General features: G+C 41.1%; 1 protein-coding gene across 2 annotated transcripts in view; it reads left to right on the top strand.

Moving 5' to 3' along the window:
* LOC137260001 (fasciclin-1-like) overlaps positions 1-17,962 on the top strand; it is a 119,219-nt gene that overhangs the window by 100,620 nt on the left and 637 nt on the right. Inside the window, exons 6-23 of one of the 2 annotated variants that reach the window (XM_067797682.1) lie at positions 661-820; positions 1,576-1,690; positions 2,254-2,398; positions 3,502-3,676; positions 5,114-5,228; positions 5,867-6,014; positions 6,525-6,687; positions 7,072-7,204; positions 7,921-8,068; positions 9,452-9,611; positions 9,894-10,008; positions 10,281-10,425; positions 11,598-11,757; positions 12,626-12,752; positions 13,425-13,578; positions 14,385-14,553; positions 15,227-15,341; positions 15,671-15,854. In XM_067797682.1, coding sequence (XP_067653783.1) covers positions 661-820; positions 1,576-1,690; positions 2,254-2,398; positions 3,502-3,676; positions 5,114-5,228; positions 5,867-6,014; positions 6,525-6,687; positions 7,072-7,204; positions 7,921-8,068; positions 9,452-9,611; positions 9,894-10,008; positions 10,281-10,425; positions 11,598-11,757; positions 12,626-12,752; positions 13,425-13,578; positions 14,385-14,553; positions 15,227-15,341; positions 15,671-15,854 — 2,631 coding nt within the window. Of the gene's footprint in view, positions 1-660; positions 821-1,575; positions 1,691-2,253; positions 2,399-3,501; positions 3,677-5,113; positions 5,229-5,866; positions 6,015-6,524; positions 6,688-7,071; positions 7,205-7,920; positions 8,069-9,451; positions 9,612-9,893; positions 10,009-10,280; positions 10,426-11,597; positions 11,758-12,625; positions 12,753-13,424; positions 13,579-14,384; positions 14,554-15,226; positions 15,342-15,670; positions 16,761-17,962 lie in introns of those variants that run through there. The other variant, XM_067797681.1, reaches the window with a different exon arrangement.

Below are 17,962 nucleotides of genomic sequence, written 5' to 3'. Positions count from 1 at the left end.
TGAACCCCAGCAGGGTTTTCCTTCGTTTCGGTGACGAATAAACGTAGATTTTTTTCTAATTTTGGCTATTTCTTTTTTGAAATTGACTTTCGGCTCATCATGTGTGATTAGAAATAAATTAGTGTTAAAATTTACGAAGTTTCTTTATGTGTGTCCCATCAGGAATGAATGAATGCCTGGATGATTGAATCGTTGGATAAATGAATGAATAGATGAAAGATTGAATAGATGAATGATTGAATGAATGAATGAATGAATGAGTGGTTGAATGACTGGATGAACTGATTCATCAGAAACTGAGGATCAAGACTTGCTTCTTTTTACGACTTGGATGGTTTTTTGACTGAATGAATGGATGACTGGTTGAATGAATGAACGAATAATGAATGATGACTGAATGACTGAATGGTGAATAAATACGTGAAAAAACTTCCAAGCTATTCCACGCCAAACTGCACGCTCTGAATAACGTTTAAAAATTAGTCGGATTCACGTTTTGAATTTCGTATCAGTTACAGAGTGTCAGCTGCTAGTGGCAATGGCTGTTTAAATTAAAAAGAAAATTAATGATTTTGCAGCGCCTCATTCCATATGCATGTATACGTGCTTCAAAGCCCTTCGTACAGTGTCACGTGACTGTACACATCTGTACTTCTACAGGTCCATCATCAAGGCGAAGATCGTAGTACCCGATCTGGAGGCGGAGACGAGGAACGCCAGTCTATACTTTACCTCCTTCTCCCCTAACGACTCATTCCTCCTAGCAATGCCCTCGTACGGCAAAGACCGGATCTTCCTCGACTGGGGACTCTTAGAGAAAGTAGGTTCTTCTCTTATCACAAAGTTTGACTCAGTTTATCACATAATGGATCGACTTGCAAGTCCACTTTGTGAAAATGGTGTCAGTCTACACTTTTGTGTCTGTGTTGCTGTTAGTATGTAATATCATGCAAAATACATTCGACCCCCAACTATTTTTGGTCCCGGCAATTGCTACATTTTAATCAAACTACGGTTACAACGAACTACAAGATGTGGTCCCTTTAAGTTCGATATATCCGTCGTATTGTGTAATCAATCCTGAATCAGAAAAAAACAGTGGTTGGCATTAGGATACGTTGGAGTGCGATGACAGCCGATCCAGCAAGTCACATCTAGTATCCTCATCAAGGAACTGATAATGAAAATCGAATATTCTCTGAGCCACTCAACGGGTATATAGCGTTAGTTGACAGAAGCTGGTGGGTGGTAATTGATAATTAAACATACAGGTTATTTTCCCACGAGTGTGATTATATTTTTGTGCCGCGTTTTGCAATATTCCAGCAAATATCACGGCGAGGCACACCAGAAATGGGCTTCCCACACTGTACCCATGTGAAGAATCGAACCCGGGTCTTCGGTGTGACGAGTGAACGCTTTACCACTAGGCTACCCCGCCGTCCCCATTTTCTTACGAGAAGTATAGGTTACTGGTGATCTGATGTCATTAGGATCCCAACGAGACTGATTAAGACATGAAAATGCTTTTCTAGAGGTATTGTGGACTCTTATGAAATGTTTCTGTTTGTCCAGGTCTACAGGGCGCATATAGTTCCATACTCCGTCTTGTTTCTCCCGTCAGTTGGTCCCATGCCAAATATTCAGGCATCGGTGGGCACTCTCAGCTTCACACGGTATAACGGCCAGAGTAAGTGTGTATTTTACGTCCCGTTTCAGGTAGTGTAGTCTTATCATAATATAAAACCTTCTTTCAGTGAAAGTCGTGGGATGAGATTTGGTCAGTGAATTGCTATAGACAGGTGTATCACAAAATATTTTGAACTTTATTTAACTTATTTTACCTGTAAGTTTAGAAATCTCACATCCCTCTAACTGTCAACGTAACGGGTGTTATTGAAAAAGTAATTATAATCAACCTGATTTCCTTCAATTATCTTTCTAAATTTTCGGTGGACAATATATATGGCTTGAAAGATATCGATACCCGGAGTAAATAAAAAATGAAAATCAAATTTCAAATTTCTCGTTGTGCTGTTTGCTACGTGGAAATACAAAGACAATTTGATTACAGGTAAACGTGTAGTTTTGTTATTTGGGCTAATCTTGTGAGGATGGTGATGATTTTGAATATTCATGTGGCAATGAAGGCTTACAAAAAAATTCAGTTTTATCATCCAGATGTCATAGCAGCATTATGACAAGTGGGCCCTAACTCTGCATTCACTGTTTCATATGTCACTGTTTGTACAGTCTATGTCTACAACGGCATGGTGAGGGCGCGGGTTGTACAGGCCAACATCCCCGTTGGTAACGGCGTTCTCCACGTTATCGACAACCTCCTGTACTTCGTCTACGACAACGTTGTGCAGCGACTCGGTGGTATGCAGGAGACCAGGTTGGTGCATGCTTCAGATATATCATTCGGATCAACTCGGCATGTTTCGTTAACAACAAAATAACCTCATGCACAATGGTTAGCATGTGAATCGCGAACCTAACTCCTAACGTCATACAGGTGAAGCCACGTTTTGAAAGGAAACGATCTCCTTTTAATGTCCTTGACGGTTAGAAAGTACAAGGGAGATAATCATATGGACGTATATCTTCTCTATTTCAATGAATGCAATATTTCAATGAACATACGAACATATTTCATCAACTAAACGACGACGGTCGACCAACACTTCTTGATAAGGTATTATAAGAATCATTCTCCGTTGCGTTGGACTTTCATCTGCCGAACTTATGTTTTTTTTCCCAGTAGAACTTGATGTCTTTGTAATTAGGGGCAGAGGGGTAGCTTAAAGGATATAGTGTTTGCTTGTCACGCCTAAAATCCGAGTTCCTCACCTTGGTGCAGTGTCTGAGGCCCATTTCTGGTGTCCCCTCCGTCATATAGCTGAGATATTGGTAAAAGCGGCGTAAAAGTAAATTCACTCGTCTGCGTATTTCCTCTTTAGTTTTCAATCTGCGTTCGTGTCGAAAGTAGGACAATTCGAAGTGTTTATATACGTCCATTCAACTTCGACAGAACGGAGTACCACTGTACACTATTTGAATAATAAAATACAAAAGATACCTCTCTTCGTAAAGTTTCTTTATGTCTCTCAAAGATGAGTGAGATTGAAGATAAATTCAAGCTGCTCAGTTTCGGTTTTTAACTTACATTTATCGGTTTTAAATCAACGGTAAAAGACCGTAGAATAGAAAACAGAGTAGTTTTATCTTCATTTAAGCACGACTGAGAATCGTTTTATAACCTGACTCTTTAGTGTGCAAGAACACAAGGCGGAAAAGGGTCTTTTTCTTGGAAATCGATTGGAATCGTCCAGTTAAGGAATATGTTGTGAAACGAACTCAAAAGACATTTTCGGCAACATAAATGTTTTATTTCAGGAACCAGTATGCTTGTATTTGTAACAATCGGTCGAAGTAGCATTTAAATATAAAAATATAAATTTATGCCGTGAGCAAGTAAAATTATTTGATTGTTGGCAGCAAAATGTGGGAGTACATGAAGAAACTCCCCGGCAGCATTCAGGCCAAACTGAACAGCACTAGCACCAACTTCACCGTGTTCGCCCCCACAGACTGGGCCTTCAGCAAGATCCCCACGTCACAGCAACAGGAGCTGGACAGGGAGGATGAGGAAGGGGAGAAACTCCTAAAATATGTAGGTCAAATCTTGGATGTGTTTGTTTGTTGTTTTACCCCACATTCAGCAATTTACCCTCTATATGGAGACGGACTGTAAATATTCGGATCTGGCAAGTCAAAACATTGATTACAGGACAGTCCTGTTTACTGGGTTCCGGGGAGACATAGTGCGATAACCAGTCCAGTTGTTTTGACTCATTCATTTAACTAGATTCATAAATATGAAACAGTATGATCTGGGATGTCTGAGCACTTGTAAACTGCATCACTACTCCCCCTGTATTCCTTGCAAATACGTGGTACAGCGTGCTCTGTCTGACAAACGGGAACCTGGAAATTGTGGAAACCTCAAAACGAGGCTCTGCCGCTGGAAAAAATGGCGGTCTGGTACGTAATTGATATTAAATGAATCTCACAGTGCGTTACAGAACTACACTGAATAAGGGCAAAAAAGAAAACAAAAAAAATAAAAACACATATATCAGGGGCAACCATGGGACCAGATACATTGTGAGTCATATTACGACCTCATAAAAGAGAGGCAATCTGGGATTTCTTAGTTACGTTATGCTGCCTATACCTCGATATAAAGTATTGAAATACGCTGACATTAAAGTTTAAAATAAAATTCAATTGTAAATACCACTTTCTTATGAAACAAGGGATTTAAATTAAGTGTAGCCAGAGTTGTTTGTAGTGTCTATTTTCACTTTCACATGAGAAAATGTGGATCGGCTTAAAAGTAGGTCATTGAATAGGCTAATGAGATTCCAGTGATCAAAAGATAACGTTGATGTACGCAATTCGGAACCGATGACGTTTGTCAACCAAATCCGTTAGTAGTTCTGCACGACAAACATGAGATACTGAAGATAAATTGTAATCCGGACCTTCACGGGAATTGAGCTGAACCAGAAATTATAATACGATGACATGCATCAACCAAAACGGACCCTCCGATCACTTTAGATGCCCCTTAGAGACATTTGTTTTTGAGGACCCGTTGCAACCCAGATAGACGCGGGCATGTTAGATGTTGCATCGACCTTTCTATACATGATGTATGTGTTTCATGGTGGCTAAAACTGAGTGAGTGCCTCACCAACAAGTTTGTTGCTTTCCGCGGCGAGGCTAAAATTTGATCACAGCTGTGTTTAGACTTTGCAGAGATTTTTTAGCCTCTATTTCTCTCTACTTGAAATGAAATCACGAAAAACAAGCCGTTCCGGCGGAAAGGAACAAAATGTACTGGACAAGATTTGTATAATGTGTTTTTCATGCTGCGTACACACTTTTAAGCGGTAAACATCGCCTAAGGTTTTGGTGATGAAAGCACCTTTCGATCGTTTTGTTGTAATTATTATACTTGTAATTAATATTTATATTATACTTTTTTATATATTCTTATATTTCACACTTGTCAAATCCTTAACTGAAATATCTTGTACTTCAGTTACTTCTTGGCCACATCATCCCCAATGTGCAGCTTGACGCCGCCATGTTGTCTCACGATCAGACGCTGAAGACGATGGACAATCGCACCATCCACATCAAACACGTTGACGGAGGTAAGAGATATTCTACTACAACGTACATTCCGTGTAAAGTATCTATCAAAGAAACGGGATAATTTCCATGATGCATATATACTGAAGAGCCTGACGGGTGTGTTAGCATAGTGGTCGATGCGTTCAGTCGTCACGCCGAGGACCCGGGTTCGATTCCCTCTCATGGGCACAATGTATAATGCTTAGTGCTGGGTCCTTGGATGCAACATTACTGTAATATTGCTAAATGAGGCGTGAAACTAAATTCACTCACTCACTCACAACTGAAGAATCGACTGACCGTATATTTGACTTCCTATATCGGAGGGGCGGTGGGATAGACTAGTGGTTAAAGCGTTCGCTCGTCACGCAGAAGACCCATGTTAGATTCCACACATGAGTACACTGTGTGAAGCCCAATTCTTGTGTCCCCTGGAAACTCGCTCGGAGTGCCCAACGGTGCGGGACGTTCCTCATTGATGTATACCAGTAGTTTGCATTCAGGCTGTAACTCGTTTAGCAAGAGCCATGAATTGTTGGCAAATCATCATCGTAAAATATTATTCATATACCCACCCCCATCCACATCCCCAATCCCCCAGAGAACCGTCTAATACCATGGTCCAAACACTGCGCTCACACGTATTGTCATGTGCCAGACACGTACATTGAGAGCGGTTCAGTGAGAGCGCGGCTTGAGATGACCAACATCGGCTGCACCAACGGCGTCATCCACCTCATCAGCAACATCCTCTTCTTCAAGAACTTCACGATCTGGGAGGCCATCGAGAACATCCCGCAATTAAGGTACAGTTGAGCTCCAGCAGAATCAAGCATAAACATGTGCAGAATTTAAACTGTGTAATTTATTGTCAGTTTTTGGTTTTTTCGGCGCATATATGAAAAAAAAACGTCATCAAATCGGAACGACTGTGAAAAGTTGTACAATTTAACGTCGCCATTTAAAAGGGACTTTGTGCCTTCGAAATCAAACTGAAAGATTTTTAACCAGCAAAGTAAATTTATGCATGACCGTATGATAATACGGAATTGTATAAACTGAGAATGGTAATGAGGTGCATCCGAATGGGAAATGAAGAGTGGGACCCCATTGTTTTTAGCTTAATTATCACTTTTAAACTTAGTCTTCAGGATTGGCTCACGATAGTCTTTTAACCGGTGCTGGGTTTGGACACTTTCATAAGTAGTTGCTTTTCATTCAGTTCCTTGTGTTTCTCTGTTTGTGAAAACAAACGCCACATAACGCATCGACTGACTCTCGGAGCTGCGTCATAAAGTATTTTGTGTCTGTTTCAGTATCATGTACTCCTTCGCTATACAGTACTCGGACATAGAAGCCAAACTGTCAGCAGAAACATCAGGGGCGTTGACGATGTTCATGGCGAGCGACTCAGTATTGAAGACCACGTCTCGATCAGCCCTGGACACCCTCAACTCCTACCCCCACATGGTGCACCAGGTAAAGTCAGACTCAGCTCCTACCCCTACATGGTCAACTCCTACCCCTACATGGTCCACCAGGTAAAGTCAGACTCAACTCCTACCCCTACATGGTCCACCAGGTAAAGTCAGACTCAAATCCTACCCCTACATGGTCAACTCCTACCCCTACATGGTCCACCAGGTAAAGTCAGACTCAACTCCTACCCCTACATGGTCCACCAGGTAAAGTCAGACTCAAATCCTACCCTCACACGGTGCACCTAGGAAGGCGGGGAATCGTTGTTAATCATGATTCATAGACTCATTTGAAAAAATACCAAACATTCGCAATTCTCGGTGAGCTTATGAATAAATCTTTAAGTAATTTATGCATAAAGACTCAATGCTGGTTGTATTTCAGGCACTGAGAGGTCAGATTGTTCAGGGTCAGTTCAGTTCGTCCAGCATAGCCAGCTCGGTCCAGGTGGGGACACTGGCCGGCAAGAGTCTCCGCATTTACAAGGAGGACTCCAGCACCGGCACAGAAGATGAAGGTAGAGAGTTGTTCTCCCGTCCATCATAGTCTGTGTTCCATAGCGCCGTCTCCAGCAATGTTACCGTCGTACACCGGTGGTCTGAATGAAATCGAGGCTGGCCAGATAAACATGTGATCAATTCCTCAAGACAACATGCGTGCCGCATGTGCATGTCCACAGGAGTTTGTAACTTTTAGGTTCATTAATCTGCTCCGGGAACTTAGTTCATGCAGCCATCTTAGTTTTACGATTGTCGTAAGGAATTGGTAACGTTTAGAAGTAAAGACCGACTTAGAGCTGTAGCCACTTGGTACAACAGGACCAAAATCACACTGAATAGATTATATTTTAGTATTACCCGTGATCTGGGTTAGATCTGGTTTTCAACAACACATGCTTGTTGTGAGCGACGACTGAGAGGATTGTGTACATGTGGTTCTGTTGTTGCATCACAGTTTTGTATAATGATGCTTTTGATGTGATTCATTGCAATGTGTGGTGCTACCTCGATTATTTAAGATAGAGAGATTTACTTTTACACGTAGTTGGAAAGCTCTGCGTTAAACAGCAAGCAAAACATAATGAAATCTCGCAAACAGGTTAACTTCTTTTAGATATTTTTCTGTTGGTGTATTTTTATATTCTGACTAAACGTTAGTCTAATTTATATATTCTCTTATATAATCTCTCTTGCTTGTTGCAAGACTTATGTCATGATTTGTGATGTCATTCAGATATGATGGTGGAGGGCAGTCACGTGAAAGCTCGCGTGATTGTGAAGGACATCTGGTGTTCAAATGGAGTATTACACATAGTGGACGACATTCTGCACGTGGCCATCAGGAGCATTATAGAGGAGATGGACAGACGACCGGACATCAGGTACATGCTCCTCACACACAGCGTAGTCCCGTATGGATGTAAGGGGGCGGTGGTGTAGCCTAGTGGTTTAAGCGTTGGTTCGTCACGCCAAAGACCCGGGTTCGATTCCCCATATGGGTGCAATGTGGATTCGTTCGTTGAATCAGAAGGGTTTTTCGTTGTATGTGTGATTGATTAAGCAACCGTGGATCAACATCGTTTTTCACACATTGGGAATCAAACCCGGGTCTTCTACAGGACGAGCAGTCACCTTAACCACAAGGCTGTACCACCGTCACTGGTGAAGAATGAGAATTCTTATGTTATACCTGTTAAATATTTGGTCGGATTGTGAAGTGAGATGGCATTTAAAAAAATATGTCTTAGAAGAACGATGACAAGTTTACTATATCACTTACAGAGTTACCCTTTCCTATGCCAGTAAAATTCATTTATATATTTCCATATGATTTAAAGTCTTTATACTGGAAACAATTGATCATTTGAATCCATGAATTAGACAACGCCCATATTTTTTCCTTGTAAAACTGTGGCCACATACATAAAAGCGTCTGACGGTTTCAGCCTATATTTAAACTATTACTATCTGTCAGGTGTCTTGTTTTTACAAGTTAAGCTAATAATCCCATGATACATAGGGATAGCGCGATAAATGTACAGAACTCGCGTCTTTTATCTTATTAAATCCTTTCTAGTGTCCTGACAGTGTTGTATATCACCCACCACACTGCAATATATTCGTCTGTAATGCCGCCCTGGGTCAGTGAATCATGACATCGATAAATTATACCCACACGAAACGTGGTATCTGTCCTTGGGGATCGGTGGATGTCGGAACATAATGTATTTTGGACAAAGATTTAAAGAATAATATTTTGAGACGCCACACGAAACCAACAAAAACAACTAAAAATAACAAATACGGTATGAATAATAATTAAGGATAGTTAAAATGTAATATATCCGCATTGTTTAAAATAAAACAAACAAACAAACCACAAATAACAAAAAAAAAAGAAAACACATTTGTTGAATCAAGAAATATATTTTCAGTAAGAAGAAATAATGTTTCATTTCATGCTTAATAATTTTGGAGCGATAACATAACGAACATTGATTATTTTACTTATGAGATTACAAGAACTGAGTTGTGCGAACCAGTTACTGAACGGACGTCGAAAGAAACTACACACCTGGCGCTGTAGAATTATTTTCGAAATTTCTCGTGGTATTTTGGCAAAACACACTTAACGTTTATGACTCATACTTAGAAACCAAAACACTTACAAATGTACTTACTCCGTTCTAGAACATACTGAGCAACTATCATGTGTACTTTCTTTTGTACGTCAGTATACGCTGATTTCATGTTTCACTGCACAGTTACACGCGGACCATGTTCCGGGTGATCCCAGCACTACAGGACCATCTGTCCCAGCTGGCTCAGAGTTTCACCGTCTTCATACCCCACAATGACGCATACGCCAGTCTTCCCTGGGCTTCTGTGAACTCACTACTGAAGAACATCAACAAGACCAAGGAGGTGAGTGGGATCGGTAGAGGTTAGGTTGTGTACTGGACACTGTCAAATCTCTTACTCTTCTTCAGCATTTAAAAATCTTTCTCTTCACCATTGCCAATAAACAATTCTTTTTGACCGGCCATCAAACCATTCGCGGACACGCCAATAAAGATTCATGAAGACCATACCTAAGATATGATACCGAAGATATCTATGAAAAAAAGTAAATAAAAAATAACAAAAATAAAAATAAATAAATAAAAAATAAATACAAAACAAAACAAAAAACAATGTGTGTTGCAGCTAATGCAAGCACATATCGTCACGGGCGTTGCAAAGAACATTAACGAGCTCGCCGACAGGCAAATGCTGACTGCGGACAAGAACGTTATATACATCATTAAGAAGGATGGGAATGGTGAGTTATTTAATGTTTTGCTGGACCTTAATCTTCCTATGACGACATTAGAAAGTCCTCTAATGTTACAGTGGACACTTGTAACCTTAATCCTCATATGACGACATCAGAAAGTCCCCTAATGTTACATTGGACTCTTGCACTATTAATCGTCATATCCAGACATCAGTCTTTAATGCTTCAATATTAACACTTTACTTAATCTTCATTTCGAAAACGTGATTGACAAGTTGATTAACCGATAGAATCAAATGTTGGCTTTCTGTGTTTAGTGTACGCCGTCAACAACAACATGTGGGCTAAGGTGATCGTCCCCGACATCCCGGCTTCTAACGGCGTCATCCACATCATCAACAACCTGTTGTACTACCCTTACAAGACCGTGATGGAAATGCTGGACTCCTCGGATGAGCTCCGGTATGGTTATTCAGTTTAACTAGTGTTATACCAGCTGCGACAGCACCAAGCTACAAGTAGCGCTCCCATCAATTTCCTTGTAACCCTTGGTGTCTGATGTTCGGGTTACCCGGGATGATCCGGGACAGAATGTGCCTTCAACAACACAAACTTTGTGTTAAGTGGCGACTAACAGGGTCTGGTGATCAGGCTCACTGACCTGTTTGACACATGTCACCGTATCCCCGTTACACAGATCGACCAGTGAAGGTCTTGGGGTAGAAGAGGCCTTCAGCAACCCACGCTTGCCATAAAAGACGGCTATGTTTGTCGTAAGAAGCAACTAACGGCGTCGGGTGGCCAGGCTTGCTGACTTGGTTGACACGTCATCGGTTCCCAGTTGCGCAGATCGATGCTCATGTTGTTGATCACTGGATTGTCTGGTCCAGACTCGATATTTTCACAGACCGCCGCCAAATGGCTGAAGTATTGCTGAGTGCGACGTAACACTAAACTCACTCACTCACCATTACGCAGATCAATGCTAAGCTTGCTGAGCACTGGATTGTCTGGTCCATACCCGGCCATATCTTGTTCTTGTCATCTTGTGGTGTTAGAGAAATTGAATTTGTCTTATTCGAATTCCATTCTGTACAACAGCGCCCAGGCCTGACCATAAAAGACTCTAAGGTTACACTTTGCAACGGCTAACTATTCCCCCTAGCAACGATATCGTCATTTTGAGTTCAGTATCTAAATATTGTGTAACTTCCGAAATAAAATGTTTATTTTTCTGGGCAAATTAAGAAAAGAAATGTTTATTTTTTTTCTATGGAGTCTGATTCGAATGCAAAATGAAATTATCATAAAAGCCCCTTCAAATAATTGCTTAATGAAATAACACTAAAATACACTTTAATGAGAACATTAAACGCATTTTTGTGAGTGGGTGTGGTTTCACGTAGCTTTTAGCTATTTTCTAGGTACATAAAGGCAGGGGACTCCAGAAATGGGCTTCACACTCTTTACCCATTCAAGAAATCGAACTAGGGTCTTCTGTGTGACGAGCGAGCGCATTAGCTGCTGAGCTACCACCCGTAAAACATGTACTACAGATTTATCTTCGATCATCAACCTGTTGTAATGATGTGATTTGAAGCAAACATGATCAGGATTGACTATCATTGTTGCAGTGCGTTCTACTCGATGATGTCGGGTCTACCGGAGTTCAACAACCTCGTCAACAAAGGGGAGAGAAATCTTACAGTGTTTGCGCCATCGGCTGACTTCCTCAACTCACTCGCTATCTCCAGGCTCGACCGTATCAGAAACAGTACGCATGTTTTGAGAAAGGTGAGATCCTGTTTTAACTGACTGTAAATTCAATCAACATGATGGCCTATTCCGTAACACTAAATATTGTGAGTATGGTTTTACGCCGCTTATATTCCAACAGTAAGACAGTGGAGGACAGCCGAGTTTCACCCTTTGTGATCTCCAGCGTGAATAGCAAACTCTTCAACTGCTACCCTCCGTTCATACTGAACTTTTTCGTGCACTCTTTCTAAGTGACTTGACCCGTGAAGGTCCGGGGTAGAATATGCCTTCAGCACCCCATACTTGCCACTAAAGATGACTATGATTGTCGTCAGGCTCGCTGACTTGGTTGACATATGTCATCGGTTCCCAGTTACGCAGATCGATGCTCATGCTGTTGATCACCGGGTTGTCTGGTCCAGACTCGATTATGTACAGACCGCTGCCATATAGCTGGAATGTTGCTAGGTGTGGCGTAAAACTCAACTCACTCACGCTTTCTAAGAGACTTAGTGACAGTGAACTTTTACTTCATTTCAACAGCATCAGATGTAAGTATCAGTGTTATTCGTAACGTCAGACACACCAAACGGCCCAAGCACTTCTCTGCACGGTCTCTGGCGTAATTCTAAGCACAACATTACCCGCTGATTAAAGAGGTCTCAGTTCTTTTTATACAAAAATCCCAGGATTATCCATCAACATCAGCGGCCGTTTGTCCAGCTGATCTGGGAGAATGGTGCCTTCCGTTCTAACGACATCGCCCTCATATATAAAACCAAAATGCAGATGCACAGTATATTATATAAATGAATGAGCATTAATACCTTCCTCAGTTTACACTTACTGAATCATGAATAGAATTGAATGCTCCTACTTTATGTTGAATCATGTTTTATTCTAGTTATACAGAGGGCATTTATTTCCGTCATTCCGACTGGATGATGAGTTCCTTCGGCGGTACCAAGTGGAGGAATATGTATCTCGGAGCTCCCTCAATATGACGTTCACACTGCGCAGGTCCGGCGAAGGTAGCTGGCCTTTCCCATGTCCTATTGACACACATTAATGTAGCAGTATTAGAACCTAATCTAATGATGACTGCACAAAGTATCACTTAACCATGAAATGCTTAACGATATCGCTAATGTAGGTATAGAGAATGCGTTCAGATCATGTCAGTTCGACAATCCATCGACAATAATTGATTCGTGTCATCCGACCACTCGACATATCCCACTAGCTGGACCTATGTAATATATGTTACAATTGCAAATACATTTTCTTAGTAAAGTACAGATTGTTGTACTTTTGGTGGGTTGAGTCCCATGAGGGATTCGCACCCACACATTCAAAGTGAGGCACTTAATCTCCAGCACACACTACTGCTGGTCGTGGTGTGTGCGTGCATGCATGCTTGCTTGCTTGCTTGCTTGCGTGCGTGCGTGCGTGCGTGTCTCGAAGGTCTGAGTGACGAAATAATTCAAATAGTCTTCCGGTTATAGTGGTGGGTTCCTTGTCATTTGGGGGGTAATTTCCATTATATGAACCCAACTATCACCATATCAACACAGGACACATCGAGCCAGCTGTCGGGTATGGCAATATTCAACACCGTTGATGTGTTGAACTCCCAAATCCCAAGCCACACCGGTCTGGTAACTTTAAACGCTGTATGCACTGTTTATTTTTGTTTTTTTCAGACACTTATATTGACGCAGGGTACGAGCCTGCGTATATCGACCTGATTGGGCGAGGGTACGGCTGCAGTAACGGCGTGATTTACGTGATTGACGGCTTCCTCAACTATTCTCCCTTTAATCTCATGGAGAGGCTGCAAGGAGACTCTAACATAGAGTGAGTAGAGTCACCTCCCTTCGTGTATATACATTTAAGGGCATTTTGTAAAAAATAGATGTTTCACATAATTTACTTAATAAATAAGTCATTGAGAACCATACGAATTAACACTCCTTCAATACTGCACTGAATCGGAAATTAAATTCATCTGCCTTTATGTTTAAATCATCATATTGATGTGTACGTGTGGGTTTTCAGAAGTATGCCTGTATCTCAGCTACCAGAGTGATCTATGTTTGTTAAATAATGTGGTGAAAGATTCATCCAAATAATGATTGTCATTAATTTCTGACGCCCATTGTTTAAAATAACTGGTAAACACCTCATCCCAACAAAGCACCCTAGTCACAAGTGCTGACATTGGCAATCATGCACTGGATATAACTATCTGAATCAGTTTGATCAAAATTTGTTGTGGAATTAGTTTCAATTACGTTCTCTCCGGAATAAATACCTTCTGTGACAGTCTCCGTGTCTTGGAACATCAAGGCAGTCAACTCTGTCCCTACTACGCGTGGCATTACTTGATTAAATTACTAGTATAGTACATACTCATGGAGACGAATAAGGGAACACACGAAAAAGTACAATACTTTTCCAACTGTACCTGCTAAGTAAAGCACTCTTAGTGAAATTCTGGGAGTAACTGTAGGAACATTAACATCTTGTTCTTTCATGTTTTCCTGAGTATATTCTGGATCTCGTTCCTGTTAACATAAAATTAGTCCTGCAAATCCAGAGTCTCTCGCATCCTGATGTTTTACCATTGTAAGTTCCAATGACCTCTGCGTGATATATTTCAGACACTCTCTTGGATACCTACTGCGGTTGCTGAACAATACATCAGAATCAATACTGTCACGTGAAGACAGGACGTTCACCTTAATCATACCCCGAAACCAAGCGTTGAGAAAACTCAGCTATACAGATTATATGACGTTGGATAATTTCCCGCCGTCTGAGAGAATGAAAGTAAGTATTCAGTATAAACGACGGAAGTAGAACGTACTTACGGGTACCCTCTTCACGACTGTCGTTTCGACGGAAGCCATAGACACAACAGGAGCGTGTAAATAGAAACATTGTTTAGACAGATGGAGGTAATAGAGTTGTGGTAATGTTTAGTAACACGTTTACATTCTTGAGAGTGATGTTTAGTGTAATATCACACTTCCGTCTTTCAATGCAGGGACGGTGGGGTAGCCCAGTAGTTAAAGTGTTCGCTCGTCTCGCTGACGACACGGGTTCGATTCGTCGATGTGTGAAAGTGTGAAGCCGATTTCTGGTGTCCCCCGCCGTGATATTTCTGGAATATATGATAAAAGGCTGCAGAAAACAACACTCACTCTTACAATGCAACCATGTAGAACGCTAGGCTAATTACTAGTTAACTCTCATGGTTGTAGTAAGAGACGGGTAGCCAGGATCACTGACTTCATCGACGCTCATTGTGTCAGTCACTGGATTGTCTGATCTGGAACACTCGACAACGACAGTGTTTGTGTACTATCACTGCGCGTTATGCATACGTTTAGCCTCTCTTTCATAGTACCAGATTCACGTTATTTTCTGTGAATGTTACCAACCTTTCCGCGAATTAACATTATTATACGAAGATGATATATGTTAACGTTTCTGCTCACAGGTGTTCTGGCGCCATGTTTTAAATGACTCCGAGGTAACGTACCAGGATTTGAAGCAGGGAAGAGTGAGACCAGACGTCCTGCCGAAGGATGTTGTGCTAGAATCAAACCATGACGGTGAGATTAAATACACGCTTGAAACTGTATGTTGATGTATATAATTAGTAGAGTGTTCTACTTCGCTTCATTGAAACAGGTTGCAGTGCAGTCTTGGAATATAACTACAATTTCATGCAATTTGATATTGATTAAAGCATCAATTACCATTGATCAGTGAAATAGCCCATGACGACCCGGGTTAGAACAAACGACTAACGGAAATCGAAATATCAAGATAGTTGAGGTAGAATATTCAGTTTATTTTCACACATGGCTTAAACTAAAAATACCCGCAAGTAGGAGTGAGTAATGTGAACGTAGATTGTAACTATTTTATTTTCTTTCAGGTGTATTTTTCAAATGGAGGCACGTGCAGTCAAAGGTGATAGAGTCCGACCGCCTTGCTTCCAATGGCGTCATCCATATAGTAGACAGCTTCCTGTTTACGACATCAGATCCGGAAACGACACCAAAATCTACGACATACGTGCCAACTTCAACAACAAGGGCACATCCGGTTGCTGAGACTGGGTGCGTGCTGTGCCATCCTTGCCTTACAGTGTTACTTATGCTCTCCCTTGTTACATTCAGCCTCTTCACGTGACCACTGAAACATAATCACCCAAGCGTTTAATAACAATACTATACAACGTGCGCAGAGCACAATGAAATCCCAGTGTGTACATAGGTGTGAAAGACTTCAAACCAAAGAGGAGGATGTCTGTTCATATGTGTAACCAGTATTGAAAATACTCATACTTGTACATAGGCTCATTATATAGCACGGTCGTGTAGATTGAGCGGCATTCAAAATGCCGGTTGGCTCACGTTTCTGAATATATATCTGTGTTAAAATTGTATGATAAAATTGGTTTATATGTGGCGCTACCTGGTGTTTATGTCAGTGGGGTACCAGAGAGATATGTCGGTTGCTTCACTACTGCGTGCAAGGTATCGTTTCACCCGTGTCTGAATCTTGTGAAGGGGTTATCTCCCCTTGATCATCATCATAGAGGGAACACGATACGATGTTTTTGAGACCTCACCTTCACTGTAAAGGCAGTTTAGCTCAACTAGAAGACTCGGGAAGGTGTTTTTTGCCTTAGAAGCATAATCATCACGATGAATTGAAAAAAACAAGATAGCTCACATGCAGCAGTATGTCGGCGTCAGCCTAAAACCCAAAATATCGGGATGTACAAGAGAATCTTATCCGCTCTGCTTGGTCACGACGATATGACAGGAGTTACATCCCTAACAGCTACACCTCACTGGCGTGCTAGACACCACCGTTACGTCAACGTTACAGTGACCTGCGAGAAGTTACCTCCCCTTTTAGCGTCACCTCAACGACTTTGCAACAAAAGTGCGATGTCGTACAAGTAGCTATCCCCCACAGATGGACCTCGACCGTATGAATAGCGAGCGCATACGCAACTAGCTATAGCAGTTTACATGCCGTTTTTATTATTATTGAAAATTTGAACTTTTGTGTCCAAGTGTTTCGGTACCCTGGTCTGACTGACGGTTCAAACGTCACCCTGTACATCAAATGTACGCTATCATGCCTCCGTATATATTACGTAGATTTCTCCAGCTGGGGCTATTTTCTTTGTGTGAAAAACTATCCGATTGTATTTACAAGTACTTTTTGTTTACGTTTAATTACATGAACTTCATGTTATACGAGATTGGATGTTACTTTCTGGGCAGCCATGGCGCACTTGAATGACTGAGCGAATGAAGCAAGTTGCGTTTTGCCTTCTTGAAGATGTTTAGAAATTACGATGTTTCAGTCTTTACGACTTCATATTTTACATCTGTGCTAATAAATAAAGAGATGAATACACTATGATTCAACACGGGTAGTTCTATGGCGTCAATTATGTTGTTTTTTTGTTTTTTGTTTTGATGTTTCACTGGATTTTCATTCATTACAAGACATCTAATCCCTTATAATTTAAGCTCTGCTTATCTGATAGATTTTGCCAGTTGCTGATTGTCGTAAACTATGTCGTAAACGCATTTCGATCTACGACATTTCGAGTTGCGCAGTGATAACGAATACGTACAAGGGAGCCCCTATACACTGGCACTGGACCACGGACGCATGGATAAGTGTTCCAGCTAATTACAAAATGTATATCAAATACGAGTAGCATAGTTTGCATATCAATCATATAGCAACCATCAGAAACTGCCCCTTGAACCCACCGATCTGCATAATCCGTAAAGCCGACAACTGAAACAGTTTTGACAGCTCACTTAGACAAGCAGAACATCACAGGATAATGTCACGTGACGTAATTGAATTTCTTTTAGTACCAAACGAGTTTATTCTGTGATTAGGAAAATCTGGACAAGTACAAGCCCTTAGAGATGATTTACTTATGTACATAATATACCACAACTCTAGCGTCAGTGTAGCTCATGACGATTGATGTTTACATATCAAATAGACTATGACATATGAAGCTGTACGGCCATTGTGAATAAAAATAACATCAAATCGAAATGTAGCTTATAACGTTTACAAGGGTTTTGTTTACCGCTCCGTTCCATATGTGTATCAATGTGTTTAGATTGGTAAAGTATGACATCGATTAAAAACAAATGCAACATTTTGAGTAGGCAGTGTA

Source organism: Haliotis asinina, chromosome 13 (genome assembly GCF_037392515.1).
Source record: "Haliotis asinina isolate JCU_RB_2024 chromosome 13, JCU_Hal_asi_v2, whole genome shotgun sequence".
In the NCBI taxonomy this organism is placed as follows: domain Eukaryota; kingdom Metazoa; phylum Mollusca; class Gastropoda; order Lepetellida; family Haliotidae; genus Haliotis; species Haliotis asinina.
Note: the sequence above shows the minus strand (reverse complement) of the source record. Positions and strands in the feature narration are given on the sequence as shown.